General features: G+C 26.9%; 1 protein-coding gene across 2 annotated transcripts in view; it reads left to right on the top strand.

Moving 5' to 3' along the window:
- The window catches only part of LOC129983803 (activating signal cointegrator 1 complex subunit 3-like), a 74,137-nt gene that overhangs the window by 14,003 nt on the left and 38,922 nt on the right, over positions 1 to 21,212 (top strand). For both annotated transcript variants that reach the window (XM_056093439.1, XM_056093440.1), the window contains 11 exons: positions 2,646 to 2,804; positions 4,007 to 4,128; positions 6,015 to 6,156; positions 9,323 to 9,448; positions 9,568 to 9,768; positions 9,892 to 10,032; positions 13,161 to 13,325; positions 13,809 to 14,057; positions 14,826 to 14,963; positions 16,312 to 16,503; positions 20,940 to 21,164. In XM_056093439.1, the coding sequence (XP_055949414.1) occupies positions 2,646 to 2,804; positions 4,007 to 4,128; positions 6,015 to 6,156; positions 9,323 to 9,448; positions 9,568 to 9,768; positions 9,892 to 10,032; positions 13,161 to 13,325; positions 13,809 to 14,057; positions 14,826 to 14,963; positions 16,312 to 16,503; positions 20,940 to 21,164 (1,860 nt within the window). The remainder of the gene's footprint in view (positions 1 to 2,645; positions 2,805 to 4,006; positions 4,129 to 6,014; positions 6,157 to 9,322; positions 9,449 to 9,567; positions 9,769 to 9,891; positions 10,033 to 13,160; positions 13,326 to 13,808; positions 14,058 to 14,825; positions 14,964 to 16,311; positions 16,504 to 20,939; positions 21,165 to 21,212) is intronic.

Genomic DNA, 21,212 nt, shown 5'->3' with positions numbered 1-21,212 from the left:
AGTAAATAAAAATGTTTTTTTTTTCTGAGATTTAAATTTTATTTGATAATGATATTAATTAACAAAGTAGAACAATTTTCCAAATAAACTTAAGAATATATTGTGCTATAATTAAAAAGAATAAAATAAAGCAACATCATTCTAAACATATTAGAAACATTCGAAAAATGTTTGAGAAATTTCTAAAAAAACCTGGAAAAGTCAGGTGAAATTCAAAAAGCAGAAATTCTGGCCAACCTGATATATAATGTGTGTGTATGTAATGAAATTTTAAAATCTAATTTAAACTTAATTAATTTCTTAATTTTTAGCTTAACTTGGCCCATATTAAATTCATTCTAAAATATTCTTTTATTTCCTGATCCCATTCCACTGTTTTATCTAATTAATTCAACAGAAATTTTGTAAAATTGCTGAATCAGCTTTCCCACACTCCGAGTGAAGGGATAAAATATTGCTGATATAAACAAATTCCATTAAAAGATCCCTGTGTTTCACTTGCTTGTGATTGACATGTATTAGAAATCCCTATTAAAATCTTACAGTATATATTCACAGGGATAAAATTTTCATGAACATTTTCTCATTTTGCTCTGTGTTTTGCTCATGTGTGCTCATCGCTTCTGCTTGTACATAATGCGTGCCTCCCTGGGATGAAATAAAATGACATCAAAAAATCGAAAGTCTCTTCACTGTCTTCAAAACTTCTTCCTGATTAAAAAAATTATATGTTTATGGTGTGTGTGTGCGTGTGCGTGTTCGTTCTTTAAAATTTGGTTAAAAAATATTCTTGAAATTTCAAAGACTAGATTATATATCAAAAAAGTACTTTATTTACTTCAAATATTTGATATTTAGACATTGACCTTATTAAATAAAAATTATTGGATTGTTCGAGAACTTCGAAGTTCAATAAAAAAAAACTGGAATTGTTTATTTAAAATATATCTATAATAGATATTTTCTTCTAATCTTTATCAAACATTTTTATTACTTCTATAAACAGCTGAGCATTTATTCACATCTGAAGATTTGATTTTTGATGAGATACGAATTTTCACTCTATTGACTTTCTGAAATGCCAGTGAACAAGGAGCTTTATTTTCATAATGAAATTTCTGCTACAAACACTTAAAATTGTTACAAAAAGAGTTTAAAGATGACTCTTTATTAAAAACAACAGTATTTGATTGATATAAATAGTTTACAAATGATAAAGAATTTATCATAGATTATCTGTGATCTTGTAGATCATCCACTTTGATTAATCATCAAGATATCATTTATATCAGGTAATTGATGTTTCTTGATTATCATTTAGCAATAAAGGACATTATTGAACAAATCTATATATCATTTGGTTATTTTCCAACAATTGTAAAAGATCTTTTAGGACTGTGATACATTGCTTCTCAAGTTGTTTCAATACCATAATGTGCTTAAATTGAGTGCTAACTCACATCATGGTAAGAAATGCTTTATCAAGTGTTTCTTTTTTAAAATGCATTATTTAAGATGTTAAAGCTTGGATATGCGATTTAAACATGGAACAGCTCAATAGTTCAAGTTAATGACAGTTGAAAGGTAAAGCAAGACCAAAATAACCATGCCACAATCACTCAAAAATCAGTGTCATGTTATCTGTTTTCTTTGATTACCATATTGTTGTGCATTGTGAATTCCTACCAACTGACCAGACAGTTGGTAAATTATCTGAGTGTTTTGTTCATTTTGAATGAAGCAGTTCATCAAAAACAGCCTGAAATGTGACAAAATGTATACATATTGCATCAGAATAATTAACATTCTCACAGTACAATTATTATTTGTGAGTTTTTAAATAAACATTTAATAAATACAACTCCACAAGCACCATATTCACATGACCATGATTGAAATTGTTTCTTTGTAGTTATTGCTTTAGGCTATTTATACAATAAAAGAAGTTTCACTCTGAAGGGGTTACACAAAAACAAATTTAATGATCAGAAAAAGTATTGGCAGAAGTGCATTGCAATTAAGAGATTTTGTAGAAAATGCAATAAATTTTTACCATTAAATTGATATCTTATGTTTTGTACTATTTGGTGTACTTTTTTGGTAATTAGTGGTATGTCATCGATGTATTTCTTCAATCATAAGATTAATAAAAACTTGTTCTATGCCCTTTTTCAGTTATGTGGTCACTTATAGCTTTCTACTTATTATTTCTTTCATTTGTCACTATAAAATATTATTTTAATTCAAAATGTTTTTAAATTTGAGAAAAGTTCTAAAATGTTTATAGTTGTGTAATCAATTTAAAAACTAAATTATAAATATTGGGAGAATGTCACCATAAATTAGGGTAAGATGAATCTTCAGTTTGTTTCTCTCTTTAAAGTAAAATGCAAAAATAATAATAATAAAAATAACAAATCAAGTTTATATCTTTTTTTTTTAATCTTTATAAGTAAAGTATTTTTTTTTTAAATTTCTTTTTATCCTTTGTATCTGAATTAACTGTACACTGTTGAAAATTTTACAAAAAAAATCTCTAAGTGTTTACTTTATTCTATTGAACATTTATTGGGGTTTTTTTTGTTTGTTTGTTTTTTCTTTCTTTCTTATGCATAAAGAATATAATATTTGTATCTTCTCTTTAGCTGTTTGATCTTCTTGGCTTTGATAATTTTGAGTTAATACAAAATATTTTAAATCATCGAGATGAAATATTGGCTGTTAAAGTAATAGATGCTAATACGAAGGATGTATATGAAAAAAATGAAAAACGTCCTGTATGCATGTCACAAGTTATTGTACAGGTATGTATGGAACCATTATTACAATATCTTTCCTATTCATTGAAATTCTGTGCATATAATTAATAAGAATTAAAAATGAATCCTATGTAATATTGCCATTCATTTAATTTTTAATTGACAGCATTGTATAGAATTTGACAGTATTACAAGATTTTTAGCTAATAATTAAATTTCTGATAAAAAATCAATAGTAAAAATTGAGAGGACTTCCTATAATGTTTTTTCGTCACTTGTGATTTAGATTTATAATATTATTTTGCTTTTTGTTTCTAAGTCTAAAGACTTGAGATGTAAATATTTAAAAATCTCTTGAAAATGCAATTTTATACTTTAATCCTTGAAATGTTATGATTAGCTTTTCTTAAATATATTCTTAGTATTGTAAAAGTACAGAATTTTTTAATTTTTCTGTTAGACCAGAAGTTCTCAAAATTCTAAATCTTGTTATTAATAATTTTTTTTCTAAAAATTATATAGTAATTCTTTTTCAATTCATGGAAAATTTCAGTTGTTTGTTGTTGAAATTTTTGTCGAGATCAATGCTGTATGTTCTCCATAATTACAGCTGATTTTGTTTGCTTTTGTATAAATGTTAAACTTTTTTTTAATTAATAGAGAATGACAGAATTGTATACAGTATGATAAAATTAGATTTATTATACTTAGATTTTGAAGAATATTTTTAGATTATTTCAAGGATACTGTGGAAATTCTTACTTTTTAAATCAGGCTGAAAACTTATTAATCATAAGAATAAAAGAAACTTTGTGTGAAAAATAATCAAAGTTATAATTTAAGAAGGTTATTTTTTATGGATTAAATGCATTTAAAAAATGATTCAAGAAGATTGAGTGCTATGGGTGTTTTAGGAAAAAACAATACTTTTAAAATTAGAGCAGATAAACTTTTTAGCATTTATTTACCAACTATTAAAAGTAATAATTTTCTAAAAATGGGGAAAAAAAGGAAGAGAATTTAAATGCAATGTCTGTATAGTTTATACATATGGTAAAAAGTGAATTCAGACTTTTTTATTTAAATGAAGTAACTTTTTTTTTTTTTTTACATTATCAGTTTACTTTCACATTCAAAAATTATTTTCATAAATTTCTTCTTGGTGAACTGTTACTGTAGATTTTAATTTATATCTGCACAACATCTTCATTCAAATTTCATTTTGAGAAACATTTTTTTTCTTTCAGTCGGAAACTGAGAAACTGCTCTCTAAACAAATTCGTAAAGATGAGAAAAAGATTCAGCGAGATAAGATATTAGGAGAGGAAAATGCAGCAGATTTTAATCTACAACGTTGGAAGCAACTAAGGTTTGTTCAGCTAATAATTTTGTAAGGTTGAATTGAAAACTTTTATACTTTTCATAAATATTACATATATGTTTTTTCTAAATAACTTTAAATAGATTTAGATCATATTCCTCTCTCCAACTTAGTGTGTTATGCATTATGTTATTGAAAGTTTCATTTAATTATGGTTCTCATTGCTCATAATAAAAAAAAGATTTCTATAAAATTAGAAAATTTTTTATGGTTTTCCATAACAGTATACTGTATAATATAGTATTATTTTATGTTGATTGAATTATTTTTGAGACAAATATAGCCTTTTAAATCATTATTTTTACTCCAGCTACTTTCCAATAAAATTAAATTTGATTTTTTTAAAAATCAAATAACTAAATGAAGTTTCATTTCTTTAACCCATTGACATGCGGCGGTATTACAGTGAAACCACCACTTTCTAAAAATTGTTTCTAGAAGCACGGTGGTTTCTGATCAAAACCAAAGGCTAACGTAACTTTAATAATTGTAGATGTCAGCACACTAGTTAATATCCCTCTTACATACAAAAATTACATCATTTTTAAAGCTTTTTCTTGATACTTTCAATTTTTTTTTCAGCAAGCAAAAAATAAACAAACTCAAAATGCATTCATAAATTTGTTGTATGAAAGCTGTCTACAACATACACATTTTTTTTTCAAATCAAATCGCAAAAGAAAAGTTCTTCATACCTGACATCTTTTTAGGTGGTTTCAGAGACATTCCACCACGTACCTACAGCAGGAGATTCTCTACCATTTGAAACGCTTTAGTGAAACAGATCAGTTTTCCTTCCTCTGACTCTCTTAGTCAAGTGACTGATAATTTATGGGTGGTTTGTCATATGTTTTGTGGGTGGGGAATTTATTTACATTTGAGTAAGGTTTATACGAATAGGATTGATGAAATTTTAGCTTTTCAGTTGCATTCTTCTTGTATTAGCAAGCACGCATATTATGGGTATGTTAAATATATTTTCTAATATAATATAATATTCTTAATTTTTAAATGGTTAAGTTAAAGGTTATGTTCCTTCATAACTTGACTATAGTGTTGATTGTATTTAAAGTGTAAATGTCCCGTAAAGAACTTGCCATTGTCAGCTTTAGTTAAAGATTACTTGTTATTAAAATTGTTTATTTTTTCTTTTATATTTTTTTTATGTTGTAATATTGTATAAGTACTTTTCATTGATAATATTGTATGTTTTAGTATTTCTATAAATAAATAATGAATAATTATATTACAAACAAATTAAAAAGTATTAATTATTCATAAAGAGAATATGTCTGTGGTGGTACTCCAGTGAAACCACTACCACCACCCTCATGATACAGTCCACAATAAATTTTTTTAAAGATATTTTCTCTTCCATTGGATCCTGAACATATAAATTAATTACATAATTTTTAAAAATTCAGAAAATTTATGCTTGTACACTTCAAAGGGTTAAAGTTGTATTATTTTTTTAATTTGATATATAAATATTAGTAGAATAATTTTACTAAAAATCTTAGTAATAACTTAATGTTTTTCCATAATTTTACTTAGCAGCATAAAAGCTTAAAAACTGTTTATTCACACACACACAAAAAAAAACTGTTTCATTAAAAGAAATTATATGAATCTTTAATTGCAAGATATTTTGCTGTATTACTTATTACTTGTAGATTAAAATTATGTTACGTTAGTTATGTTCTTTTAAATCTAAATTAATATCACCTAGAACATATGGATAAGTTTGTTTGAAAGTATTGTTCATAATCTTGTTAAATGTATTATTCATATTTTAGATTTATATATCTTGTATATTTTCTTGTGTCTTATATTTTATATTATTTTTGTTTGTTAAAGTTTTTTTCTTTCTATAGGGAAGAAGCACTTATCCATGCTCGAAATCAACCTATATTCTATCATCCAGCTCCTGAAATGCCAATAACTCATATTTATCCAAATGTCTTTGATATAAATGCAGAAACAAGAATGTCGGCATCTTTCATAAGTGGGAAAAAGGTATAGAATCCTCTCAGAATAATATTTTGGAAACAATAAAAAGTGCCTGCAATTCTTACATTTCATTTTTTTTTTTTTTATCAATTGTCCTCTTCTTATAACTATTGAAAGCATTCACAATGATTCTTCTATATTTGTAATGAACTATATATGAAATTCTATTCATCTGATATGTGTCATTTTTGAATTATCTTATTCATATATTCAGGGATGGATAATCATATAGATTTCCTATTGACCATTTTTTTTTAATTTTATAGAAATCTAAAATTTTAATGTAAAGCTAAATAATAGGCTAAATAGAATTTAATTTATTTAGCTCATTATGCTCTAAGGTTATCATATTTACTGACAAATTCTAAAAATAGTTTTTGTTATGGAAATTCAAAAAGTGAAAATACATCAAAATTTTAATTTTTTTGCTGGTTTATGTATGTATATAAAGAAACTTTTCAACAGAGTTAAAGTAATATTTGCTGTCCAGTACATGGAATATATATATATATATATATATATATATATATATATATATATATATATATATATATATATATATATATATAATATAGGGTGTTGCCGAATTGGATCTAAATTCAGAGGGATGATAATAGGCATCAAGAGGATAAAGAATCACCATACAACATGGAGTCCCAAATGACGTTTAGTTGGTAAAAATCGCGAAAATATAGGGCATCCAAGAACTGTTGGAAACTAAAAAATTAATTTAAAAAAATAACAAATGATGTTTTAACTATGAATTTTTTTAAGTGAAAGCACATTCTTGAAGGATTTTTTCATGTTGATAACATGCCATTTTGATGATCCAGGGTGTCATCCTGAAAACGAAAAAGTAGTTTAGAACCCAGAATTGCAAAAATATTAAAACTTGAAAAATAAAAGCTTGAAAATGTAAGGAATTTTATATTCTATAAAATTCCTTACATTTTCATTAAAAATTAAAAATAATTTTATATAAATGTGTAGTGTGAGAACTGGGGAGTTTTAAAGATATTTAAGAAAAACTAAAATGAGAACCAGAAAACATCTCTGCAACATCAGTACTGATGTTCGCAGAAAGTGTTGTCAAATTCATAAGATAAATTCAGAGCAAGGATAGTAGGCATTAAGTAGATGTAAAATGACCAAAAAACATAGGGTCGCAGGTAGTATTTATATAGTAAAAATATAAAAGACATAAATAAAAAAGAAATGACAATGAGTCTGGTTAAGAGAATGACCCTATGAATGTGAGGAATTTGAACAAGATAATCGAAAAGAAGCCTTCTCATATGTAAATTTTTTATGCATTTGAGAAAAATAAAAGCAGCGAACAAGTATTCATGAATGAGCATTGCAGAATTAATGGTTATAAACTTCATCGCAAGCAACAAGTCAGATTTCCCAAATGTAACTAAAATGTGCTGATGCTCCATCATGCATTAACCAAATATTCTGGCGTGCAATTGACGCTGTTTCCTGCAGTAAATCTGGAAGAACGTACTGCAAAAAAACAAGGTACTCTGTGCCGCAGAGGCATTCGGGCAGAAGATACGATCTAAATAGATGACTCTGCCCATATATTAATATCAAACTTTTGTTGTATGTTTGACAAGAAGATTTTCAAATGACCAAATATTCACATTGTGCATGTGTGTTGAAGACACCTTCTCTCGAAAAGCAGGCTTTATCTGAGAATAAATTTCTTGCAGAAAAGTGTGCATCTTCCTGTGTGGCTTCAAGCATCCAGCGTGCGAACTCAAGCCGATTTGCGATTTTCATTGAAAACGTTACCTATGACCCTATGTTTTCTGTAATTTTTCATCTACTTAATGCCTACTATCCTTGCTCTGAATTTATCTTATGAATTTGACAACACTTTCTGCGAACATCAGTACTGATGTTGCAGAGATGTTTTCTGTTTCCCATTTTAGTTTTTCTTAAATATCTTTAAAACTCCCCAGTTCTCACACTACACGCTTATATCAAATTATAGAATATAAAATTCCTTACATTTTCAGCCTTTATTTTTCTTCAAGTTTCAATATTTTTGCAAATTTGTGTTCTAAACTACTTTTTTGTTTTCAATAATTTACGACTCCCTAGATCATCAAATCCACATGTTGCCTTGCCAGTAGGAGAAAAAACTTTTAAGAATGCGCTTTCACTTCAAAAAAAATTAATAGTTGAAACACCATTTGTTATTTTTTAATAATTTTTTTACAGTTTCCAACAGTTCTCCGACTATATTTTTGTGATTTTCACCTATTAAACGTCGTGTGGGACCCCATGTTGTATTTTGATGCCTACTATCATCCCTCTGAATTTGTTGGTCAAGTTTGGCAACACCTTGTATAAACATACACACACACATGTATATATATATATAATATGCATGTATATATATATATAATATGCATGTATATGTAATGATATTTTAAAATCTAATTTAAACTTAATTAATTTCCTAATTTTTACCTTAATTTAGCACCTATCAACTTCATTCTAAAATATTCTCTTATTTCCTGATCCCATTCCACTTTTATTTTTATTTAATTAATGCAACAGAAAGCTCTTTAAAAATGCTTTCCTCAGCAGTTCCCACACTCTTGAGTGGAAAGATAATAAAAACTGACTGGCAAGCAAATTCTTTTAAAAGATCCCTGTGATCAAAAGTGTGAGAAATCCCTATGAAAATCTTTTAGTATATAAGCACTGCGAAAAATACTTTCCCTCTCTTTCAGCTTTTCCTCGTTTCATTTTGTGTCATTTTGCGTTGTGCTCCTCGCTTCTCCTTGTACTAAATCATGCCTCCTGCAATTAAATAAAACAAAATTAAGAATTCAAAGTATCTTTTTTGTCTTCGGCTGTGACTCTGTTTCAAAAATTATATACTTACATATATATATTCCATGTGCCTAATAGTCTCTGTTAAAAAAAAAAAAAAATTATTTAATGTTTTGTACTTCATGATATATATTAGTACGTTTTAAATATTTTCAAATTGTTTTGCCATTAAAAAATTAAATGTTGCTTTATTAATTTTATTATTCAATGATTTGTTTGAAACTTATTATTAATTTTTTTTTTACTCATTGATGATAATTTAAAAATCTTTTTCATTGTCTGTAGATTTTTTTCAAGTAATTTTATATTGATTTTTTTTCAGTTATGTTTGCCTCCAAATCATACAAGGGACAACAATTCAGTCTTTGAAGAAATTCACATACCAGCTGCTAAACCAGTATCAGATATAATAGAAGTTCAAAGAGTCCACATTTCAGATTTAGATGAGGTTCAATATCCCTTTCTCTATTTAAAATTTGTTCTATAGTATTCTGTAAATATTTTGCAATGAAATATATTTTAAAGTTAGTGTGAATAAAATTGATTGTATTATTATTGATATTTTAGGTTGCCCAGTCAGCTTTCAAAAATACTAAAGCTCTCAACTTAATTCAGTCAAAAGTGTTCGAGACAGCATACAAAACAAACCATAATATGCTTGTTTGTGCTCCAACTGGTGCTGGAAAGACTAATGTTGCTATGTTGACAATATTAAGAGAAATAAGAAATAATATTGTTAATGGAGTCTTGGAGAAAAACAAATTTAAGGTATTAAAATATCTTAGAATGTTTTGCCATTTATTTTCAAAGCATGATGAGTACAGAATTTAAAATGTTTTTCAATTTACTGTAGTGTGAAATAAAAGTTAATACTTTATATATTTCTTGTAGATTGTATACGTTGCTCCTATGAAAGCTTTAGCTGCAGAAATGGTTAGAAATTTTGGTACAAGGTTAAAATCCTTGAGCATTCAAGTGAAAGAGCTTACTGGTGATATGCAATTAACTAAAAATGAAATCATGCAAACTCAGGTAAATATCATATAATTTTGCAGTCTTACAATTTTTAATCTTTTAGATTTCATTTACTGTTTTGAATATCTTTTTACTTTTACCATTTTTCTTGTAAGAAGAACAAATTATGTGGAAAATGGAAGAGAATCTCATCTCTCAAAGATTCTTTTTATGATCTATTTTGAAAATTGTTTGTAGCATTTTAAGTATATGAAAACATGACATTTTTTTGTATTATTATTAAACTTTTACGAATTGTTTTATCTTGAAGGCGTAGAGCAGAGGCATATAGTTTCAAAAAGCTAGTAACAAAATTGAACAGTTATTAATAGTTATTTTACAGTAATGTTATGAACATACTAGATGCTTTTACAATTTATTTGAAAATGGTGATGCTTGTACCTGACACACTGATTCTGTTCCAGATATTAATTTGAATTGGTGAATGTCCTCTCTTTTCACTTTGCAATCTTACTTTCAATCTTAATTACAACTTTACAATCTTAATTTTTTATAAAAATTCTGAACAACGTATGGTGTAAATTTAAACACACTGAATTAAATTATTTTCAGGCAATGTTCTTTGATTTGATGTTACATTAACTAGACTCTGTATTTGATACTATAGATTTTCAGCTGAAATTAAGTAGTTGTTATCTGCTAGTTGGGTATTAACCTGCTTATACAGTATTCTGTTGCATTTATAGGATCATTAAGAAAAAATTTAAATCAGTGTAAAGACAGAATTTTCAGATTTAACAATGCCAAAATAGCATGTAAAACATTTGAATCATATTTATTAATGCTGGAATAACATTTAAAACTCAAGAATTGAGTCGTTATGTAATATCTTGCTTTTTGACCATTACACTGAGAATTAGATTGAAAATTATAGTGAGCTTTGTAATAGCCTTTTACCTTAGATCTATGAGTTGTAGCATATATTTTTTATTACAATTTAACAATACATTATTTTAATACATACACACATACAATACAATAACATATATTTTTACACATACCTAACTTACATTGAATAACATATATTTTTTATTACTGTAACAATTTTAAATTGTTACAGTAGTTTTGCTGACAATGATGTACGATTTTTTTTTTTTTTTTTTTGAAATGAAATTCTGTGTTACATTAATTTACTCATATTTTAATAAGAATTTGTTAATTTACTACTGAAAGAACAAAATACTTTCATAGACTTGCATTTGATTAATAAAATTGAATATGCTTTTTTTCATTACTTTGCATGAATGTGAATTCTCTAAAAATTTAATCTATAATTCTAGAAACATTGAAACTATAATTTAACAAATTCTTTCAAAATGGAAATCTTGCTGCATAGTAATTGAATTTTAAAAAAGTCTTCCTGTAGAACTTCATTACATTTTTGTACAATTTAATTTCCAAGATACCATTAAATTAGTGTGTGTGTCAACATCTATATCTGCTGGCTGTTCATCATATTTGTTTTATCTTTAAAATAACATAAATAAATTCTGTATTAAATATTATTTTATTGCTACTGTATGCTGAAACAGATAGACCATCATTTATCCTATCAAAATCATTAGTTGCAAGTCAGACTGTTATATTTTCCCAACAATTAGCATAAATGTTTAGGAAATTATTTTCCATAATCATATTATTTTCATAAACAAATATGTCTGTAAAGTAATGCCTATTATTTCTCAGTGTTATTGTAAACAAGCACATTAAATTATATCTAGTTTGCTTCAATGTGTCTTGATATTCTCTAGACAATTTTATTTAAATTTCTTTTCAGGAAATTATAACTAAGGACTATACTTCAAGCTATCAAGCTATAGTTAATTACTCTGTCTACATAAATGACTAAAAAATCAGCTATCACATTACATACCAGCCGACTTTGGTGACCAATTTATTATTTTAGAATGTTGATTGTGTTTATTTTCAATTAAATGTTTTATATGTGACTTAATGCACAAGATTCTTTCAAGAAAAATATATTTAAGTATGAAATCTATGTTTGTTAATAATCTTACGCCTCATCTCTTCATTTTGCATACAAACCGTCCTAATAAAGTCAAATTTCCTGACATTATAGTATTATGTTATTTAATAATCTGGATCATCTAACTTTTGCTTCTCTTTTGCTAACGTAACTCTCCGGATAATTCTATCTTCTTGTAGCTTTGTTTTTTATTATTATTTCCTTTGCAAACTACACAAATATCAAATAAAATCTGTGTGTGTGTGTGTGTGTGTGTGTGTGTGTGTGTGTGTGTGTGTGTGTGTGTGTGTGTGTGTGTGTGTGTGTGTGTGTGTGTGTGTGTGTGCATACATACATACACTGTGCATGGTACAGTGTCTGTGACTGGAGGAATAGTTCTTTGATTTTACTAATTAGTTTTAAATTTTAGATGGTGGATGAATAGTTTGTCACAATGATGACTAAATTTTAATTGATTTCATAAATATTAAAAATATAGTTTCATCGAATGTTTATCTCAATTTTTTATAGAAAGAATAGATTATTATTATTAATTGTAATAAAACAGCTTCTAAAAACATTCTTATGCTTCATTTGAAATACTTATAAGAAAGGTTACAGTTTCCGCGTATCATCTAACAAATCACATATCTACTGTTGAATGATATAAAATTCATATTCACCAAAGTAAAATATATTTAATGTTTATTATTTGACAGAATGTTGATGTATGTATAAATGAAGGTATATTGTAAAAATGTAACGTTTTTAGTGAAAATTATTCTTATATAAAGTATTATAATACAAAAATTATACTATTATCTGTAGCTTTTTTTCATTAAAATAAGAATATTTTTAAATTTTTATTAATTCTTGTTACTCTCTTTTCTGTGCCATAAACTATACCAATCATTTTTTAAAGAAATTTCTGAAACAGTTTTTGTCTAACCTATTAATAGAAAAATTAGCTACTTAATTTACTGTCACAAGATCTTCCATATGTTTTACTGTATTTGTGGACAAAGTTTTAAGAAAATATAATCAGTAATATGAACCTCAATAAAGTGCAAATTATTCAAGAATTTTCATCTTTTATGTATGTATGAAAGATTAATAATTCTTTGTTATTGTTTTCATTCTTTCCCTTTATTTTCCATAGATGCTTGTCACTACTCCTGAAAAATGGGATGTTGTGACTAGAAAAGCTACTGGTGATGTTGCTTTATCACAATTAGTGAAATTATTGATTCTAGATGAAGTTCATCTTTTAGACAGCGACAGAGGACATGTTCTAGAAGCTCTTGTGGCTAGAACTTTACGACAAGTTAGTATATATTGTTAACTGATTTAAATTTTTATAGATATTGTATATAAATGGAAAAAAATTTATTAAAGACTATTTAAGATTCGTTGAGATTTTTTAAAACTTTGAGCATATTTTAAACATTTTTTTATTTAAAAATAGATTAAGCATTGTTCCAAATTTTCTTATCTAAGTAATGAATCATAACCAAACAAATTCAATTTTTTTCATAGGAGCTTTTATTTGAAAGACTCGGTTGTTGTGAAATTATTTTTATGGTTAACACTAAACCTATTGCAAGTGGTCAAATGACCATTTCTGAAAGACAGCTGTCATGTATTGGTGAAATGCTGGTAGGTTTAGTGTTAAATAAAAATTTAAAAATGAATTAATGAATGTGTACTTAGGTTCTTTTTTTAAAATCAATTTTATGTACTATATACACATTATATATAATCTCTCATTATTATTGAAATTTTTAAGTTAATGTTTTCAATTTTATAGGTGGAATCATCTCAATCTATGATAAGAATTCTAGGGTTATCTGCCACACTTCCTAATTATATTGATGTGGCCAGCTTTTTGCGAGTCAACCCAATGGAAGGCCTTTATTTCTTCGATGATAGATTTCGACCTGTGCCACTTGCTACTACCTTTATTGGAGTCAAATCAGGAAATACATTACAGCAAATGAAAGATATGGATGAAATTTGTTATGACAAAGTAGCTAGACAACTGATTAATGGCCATCAGGTTTTAATGTCTTTTCTTTGTCTTTTAATTTTTTATGGTGTCGAAGTTTTTATACTATTAAGATGGTTGCTTATTCATATTTCTTTGAAATCAGTTTGAAGAACAATTTATATAATGTCTGCCTTTTATATTGCTAACTGTTATAAAGGTACTAAAAAAATTATAGCTACTCAGAATTATTTAAAAAACTTTTAATTCTAAAAAAAAAAATTCTGGGAGGGATTAAGATGGGAAAAGAATGTTTTCCTAACTATCTTCAAACGTTGGTATGACAACTATATTTAATTTTGTGATTAATCTGAAAAATGGCAAATGAAGAGTAGAAATCAATTCAAAAATGCTTTTGAACAATTTTTATTTGCATCAAGTGTATACAAATAATTCTAATTTATTCAAAAGATTTCCATTGTTTTCCTATTATTATTGCATTACACTTTTTTTTTTTATTGAAGTTTTTACATTTTGAGATTAACTATTAGAGATAATCATGAGTTTACTATGTCTTTTATTTCTCTATTCCTACTCACCTTTTATTTAATAAAATAATTAATTTTTGTAAAAATAAGTATAACAGCCACAATTTAATTATGAACAAAAACATGAATGTTAATTGTTTTTGGCCAAACAAAACATTAAATAATGGTTCCCAGTTCATAAACATACAATGAGCATGGGAATCTAATTATTTATTTTTACAATAGAAACTTACCTAGTTCTTTTTGTGTAATCATTCAAAGAAAGTTTCTTAAAGCTTTCAATTTCTTTTAGGTGATGGTGTTTGTTCATGCCCGAAGTTCAACTGTGAGAACTGCCACTATTTTGAAAGAAATAGCACAAAAGAAGAATGAACTTCATTTGTTCACTGATGCTCAAAATACCTCAGAATATGGTAATGCCAGAAATAATGTAAGTTTTTTTTTTTTTTTTTTGTCATAAATTTTGTATGAAAAGCTTGATCGTACATATTTTATAAAACCAATCTCAACAACAACAAATATTGAATTTAAAAATATCGAATTTTCGATTTAGAAAAGTTAATTTTTAGATTTGTGTTGTTTTTTTGTTTAAGATATTTAAAAACTATTCATTTAGTGAGTATTAAATTTTGTAAAAATGTAAAATGATTTAAAACTTTATTTTTAATAAAATTCAGTATTCATTTTAGATATTAATTAAATTCTAAAATAATTTTTTTCATTGCTATTAGCAGCATTCAAATTATCAACATGAAACAGAAATTACTTTAATTTAGTGATTACTGTTAATTAATAGAAAATCACTGTTTTATAGTACTTTTTTTTTTGTTTGTTTTCAACCTTTATATGAGTTTTAGAAAAATTTAGTTTTACTCAGGGTTTTTTTCCCCTCCATTTATTTATATGCATTGGAAAAAATATATTGAAAACTGAATTAAATTATAAATAACTTCTTTTATATCATTTAAAGTATCATTGAGAATTAGATGTTGCAAATGTTCAGGTTCATTAATTCTTGGAATTTGACATATTTTATTAGTAAATCACATGACAAGTGAACTTGGGAATATGAATAAATAACTTATAAAATTATTTCAAAAGGCTTTCAAAGGAAATTGTGGAGTTTTTTTAAGAGTAAATTCTTTTGCTAATAAAAAGAGCTTAGCAGCTTTTCCATATATATTTTGCCTTAAATGATTACTTGTCTTCTAATTATTTGTAAATACCAAATAGTATTACCATATTTTTGTTTATTTGCTTGTGAATTTATTATTATTATTATTATTGGGGGGGATTTCTTTTTTGTGTCTTATTAGAAGTTAAAACATTATTTGGTTCTTGAAATTACTGCTTATGCCATCTAGTCATTTTTTAAATACTTTTTAATAAAAAAGTTTTACTTTATTTTGTAGGTGATATATAGCATCTAATTTGCTAACATGCAATTTAATACTAATATACTATGTTTTCAAATTCAGGAGTTTAGTTATATTAAATTTTCTGAAATGGATGATGACGGAAATTTAAAAATCTAGTACAGAATTTTGAAAAAATAAATACTTTGAATAATTATATATAAGATATATAATTAAATCTATTTTATTTTTTAAATTACCATTTTTAGCTAATTATTTCAAATTTTCATTGGAGACAAAATAATGATTTAAAATTATCTTTTGGCAAAAATATTCCAATTATTTGTAGCCTTTTTATTTGCCTTTTCATATTTATGTTATTTTTATTAATAGAAAAAAATGCTCTTAAATTTTGTCTTGCAGATTCTAAAGTCAAGAAATAAACAGTTGAAAGAGCTGTTTGAACATGGCATTGCTATTCATCATGCTGGAATGCTAAGATCAGACAGAAATTTAGTTGAAAAATATTTTAGAGAAGGCCTTATAAAAGTTTTATGCTGCACATCAACTTTGGCTTGGGGAGTGAATCTACCAGCCCGTGCTGTGATAATAAAGGTATCTCTTAATTTTTTATGATGCTATTCGACTTAAATATTTTATTTCCAATAATGGCCAATTTTCTTATGATTAATTCAATCCATGAAAAAGCGTCATTAATTATAACACCTTTTTCCAAGTATTTTTCTATTTTTGTTGTATGAAGAAAACAACATATATATCCACTCTGTATTTAAATTTTAAAAAAAAAGCCCAAATCAGTTAAATTTTTGTAAAAAATAATATTTCAAAATTTTTCGAATCTTGTTGATATCTTTTATGTCATTCCCCGCCCCTTCAGAATTTATTTTTAAAAGGAGGCAAACCTCTGTCTTAAATAATTTTAATTGTATTCCAGTGTAATATAGACATAATTATAACGCTTTTATTAAGTTAGAATATTTTTAAAGTACTTAATAGCACCATAGCACTTAAATCAATTAAAATTACTTTATTAAAAAGATGTAAAATAATGTCTTATAAAAATCTCAGATTAAGATTCGAGATCCTCTAATGTGTGCATGAGCAATGGAATAGAAGAACTTATGAGTCCTCATTATGTTTCTATATTGATTACTTAAATTGCCGCTCTTTTTCATTGTTTTTATAAATTTTCTTTTGTAAACTATTTTATTTATTGAAAAAGAAAGCATCTTATCTAATCATTTAAGACTGCAAGTTGTTTCTAGCATTGAGATTTGAAAAAGTGTTTATTGTTAAACCACTGCAACTTTTTCAATGAAGATTGTCTTTTATTTAATTGGTGTTGGAATTGAGAAATTTAAAAAACCCACATAGATTCATAGAGGCTACTTTTGAAAGGATTGGGGCTTTGCATTGGTCTTACAGTATTTGCATTATCTCAGTGGTTATTGAAATATCTGTAAAGTTGTGTTTTCGTATCAATCTTAAAGTAGTAGCAGAATTTATGAAATGACTACATGTATATAGAGTAATTCAAAACTTTTACTAGATTACTAATGACTGAAACTTTCTTTTAAAAATTAACAGGGAGCAAATTTGAACATAGTACAAAAAGAAACTTAGCATTTTGTTGTACAATTGTATGCACAGCATTTGACCACACAGACAACATTCAACACATTTATTCCATTTTAGTGCCAAGTAAAATATTCTCTATACTTATATTAAGAAATTTTTTATGCTACATGCAGGGGAGACATTAAGGTGCATCTTCTGAATTAAAGACACTAATAATTTCAGAAAAATTTATTAACATAGTATCTTCTGTATATAAATACATCTTAGTGTATCATTGTGTCTCAAGTGAGATAGACTACCTTGTTAATGTTGCACACACAAGTTAGAGTCTTATGGAGCATTTATTGTATAGTATACAAACCTTTAAGTTTACCATGGTGAAATTTCTCCTTATTATTCTTTAGACTAAAATTGTAACTGTTTATAATTGGGGCAATTTTTTTGAATATCCTATATATGTGAGAGAAAAAAATTTTGGCACTGAACAGTTCTTCACTTAATAAATTTTTCTTCTGATTTACTTATGTGTTTTGACTTTTTAAGAATGCTTGTCTGGTTTGAAACTTATCAAAATATCGTTAAGAATGCTAAATCAATTAGATATATGTTTAAGAATATATCTAAATTCAAAATATCTTTAAGAATACTAAATCATTCCATCCAAACTAGAATCTGCCTTTTCTTATTATACTTTTACTTCTGATTAGAATATTGATAATGACTAGCCCTTGAGTATGACTGGAATTGAGAAAAATGTTAAAAACTGCAGATTAAAAATACAGAAAAAAAATAATAAAGTCAAAATAATTTTCAGCTGGGGAAAAAAATTACCATTCACATACTTGCATATTTATATATAAAACAGATTTATTTCATTCTAAATTAATCAAATTTTAATTGCATTCTATTGCATGCCATACCAAGGATTTTTTTTATTGTTTTACTGACAATTTTATTGTAAAATGTATATTTTCAATTTGATGGCCTAATTATTGTTATTATAAAAGATATGCACAAAAGAACTTGGAGAGCAACAGACAGATCATTTGCCAGTCAATAGATCATGTGCTTATTGATGCAAGACATTATTCTAACTTATTGGATATTTGAACTTGCAGAGGCTCCAATCATTTTTTGATGATTACCAAACTGAGAGAGAGAATATCTATGATAAAAAATGAAAAAGGGATAATCTTACAGAAGTTTAACTGTGATAAACTAAAATTAAAAGATTTTAACACAAAATATATTGAGGGTGTTGAAACTGCACTTACTAATATACATTCTGAGAATGACTCAGTTGAGACAAATTGGATGCAGTTGAAAGAAAATATATGCAGTGTTGCTGATAGCATTATTGGTAAAAAGAAAAAGAATTCAAATAAGGATTGGTTTGATGATGAGTGTACTATGTATGCAGCTATGAATATTTAAAACATTGCTTACAAGAGAATGATTCCTATGAACACTAGATTTAATCCTGATGAATATGGACAATGCAGAAGAGAGGAAAAAAGACTACATAAAAGCAAGAAAAAAGCTTTTGAGGAGGAAAATTTTAAAGATATTGAGTTCCTGAGGACAATAAGTGAAAGCAGAGCTTTCCACGGGAGAATTAATAGAAGTTGCATGGACTTTAAATAAACATCTAACCTCTGCAAAAGTAAAGATGGTTTAATTTTGACTGACAAACAGGCTATTCTTGACAGATGGTGTGAACACTTCCATAAAATATTTAGTAAACATGATCAACCGAGCAGTTCTGAAATTGTTTTTGAAAACCAAAACAGTGAAGTACATCTACCTGAACTTGAGGAAGTTGAAACTGCTGTAAAAAAAGTTAACAACAAAGCAACTGGGCATGACTGCATCGCAGCTGAGCTGTTGAAATGTCATGAGCCAGTACTTCTAAAGTTAATCTATAATCTTATTACTGATATCTGGAATGCGAAATACCGCCTTCTGATTGAAACGCAGGCGTTATATGCCCAATATATAAAAAAGGTGATACAATGGATTATTCTAATTATAACGGCATCAGTTTGTTATGTACCAGTTATAAAATTTTGTCTAAAATCTTATACAAAAGACTTACATAATATATAGACCCTCAAATTGGAACTTATCAATGTGGTTTTCGCAAGGAAAAATCTACTAAAAATCAAATTTTTGCACTTAGGCAAATTCTGGGAAAGACCAGAGAATTTCATATTACTACACATCATTTTTTTATAGACTTCAAAGAAGCTTCTGATAATATTAATAGAAATCGCTTGTATGAAGCTCTGGCTGAATTTCAAATACTGCATAAACTAATTTGACTTGTAGTTGCGAGTATGTCCAATACCACTTGCAGGGTCAAATTTTTAGGATCTTTATCAGAAGAAATTAGTGTCAATAATGGAATCAGGCATGGTGATTCTTTATCCTGTCTTCTTTTTAACGTTGCTTTACAGAAAGTCATAAGAGATTCAGGAGTTAACATCATAGGCAATATATTCTCAGAATCAACTCAAATTTTGGCCTATGCGGTCGATATTGACACCATTTCAAGAACTGTTTCCACATTAAAAGATGCTTTTCTTTCTTTAGAGCATACTGTTAATAGCATGGGACTTATCATAAACAGCAAAAATACCAAATATATGCCTGTACTAAGTAATGGAACTTCCTATGAATCACATCTAGAAATTGGTTCTCACAAATTTCAGGTTGTCCAAAGTTTTACTTATCTTGGTTCTATAGTTACTGATGACAATAGCATAGTCCAGGAGATTCAAGGTCGTCTAATGAATGCAAATAAAGCCTTTTGCAAACTAAAACGATTTTTTAAATCCTCACTATTATCAAGAAATACAAACTTTTTACTATATAAAACCTTAATTAGACCATTACTTACCTGTGGCTCAGAGACCTGAGCCCTGACCAAAGCTGGAGAAAATAAAATAGCCATTTTCGAAAGAAAAATTCTGTGAGCCGTTCTTGGTGGGATAGATATCAACAATGTTTGAAGAGTAAGATATAACTCTGAGCTATATAAAATCTATAGAGAGCCAAATATTATAAAGTTCATAAAAATAAACCGGATGAACTGAGTGGCTCATATATGTAGAATAAATAATGATTCCATATTTAAAAAAAAAAATTCTTTTACATAAACCTTTAACAAGTAGGAAAAAAGGGTAGACCCAAAATGAGATGGATGGAGTCAGTAGATACAGACTTCCTGGCTATCCAGGAAAGAAACTGGTGCACAAGTATCAAAAATAGAATGCGGTGGAACAGCACTGACAAACCCTAGGCTGTCTAGCCAAATATGATTATGATGATTGTTATTATTCAAAACACAAATGATATTTAATGCAATATTCATTCCATAAATTTTAATATTTTTTCTTACTGTTTTATTGGAATCTAATTAATGATAATTATTTATATACATTTAATTTCAGGGGACAGAAGTGTATGATTCAAACAAAGGTGCTTTTGTGGATCTGAATGTTTTAGATGTGATGCAGATCTTTGGCAGAGCTGGCCGCCCACAGTATGACAACAGAGGAGAAGGAGTAATTATCACTGCTCATGATCGATTAGGTCATTATCTGTCATTATTGACTAGGCAACATCAAATCGAAAGCAAGTTTGAAGAGAGAATTGCTGATAACTTGAATGCAGAAGTAAGACTTTAAAGTCTTTACTATTTTTATTATTAGTTTTTGTATATT

Source organism: Argiope bruennichi, chromosome 9 (assembly GCF_947563725.1).
Source record: "Argiope bruennichi chromosome 9, qqArgBrue1.1, whole genome shotgun sequence".
Lineage (NCBI taxonomy): Eukaryota > Metazoa > Arthropoda > Arachnida > Araneae > Araneidae > Argiope > Argiope bruennichi.
Note: the sequence above shows the minus strand (reverse complement) of the source record. Positions and strands in the feature narration are given on the sequence as shown.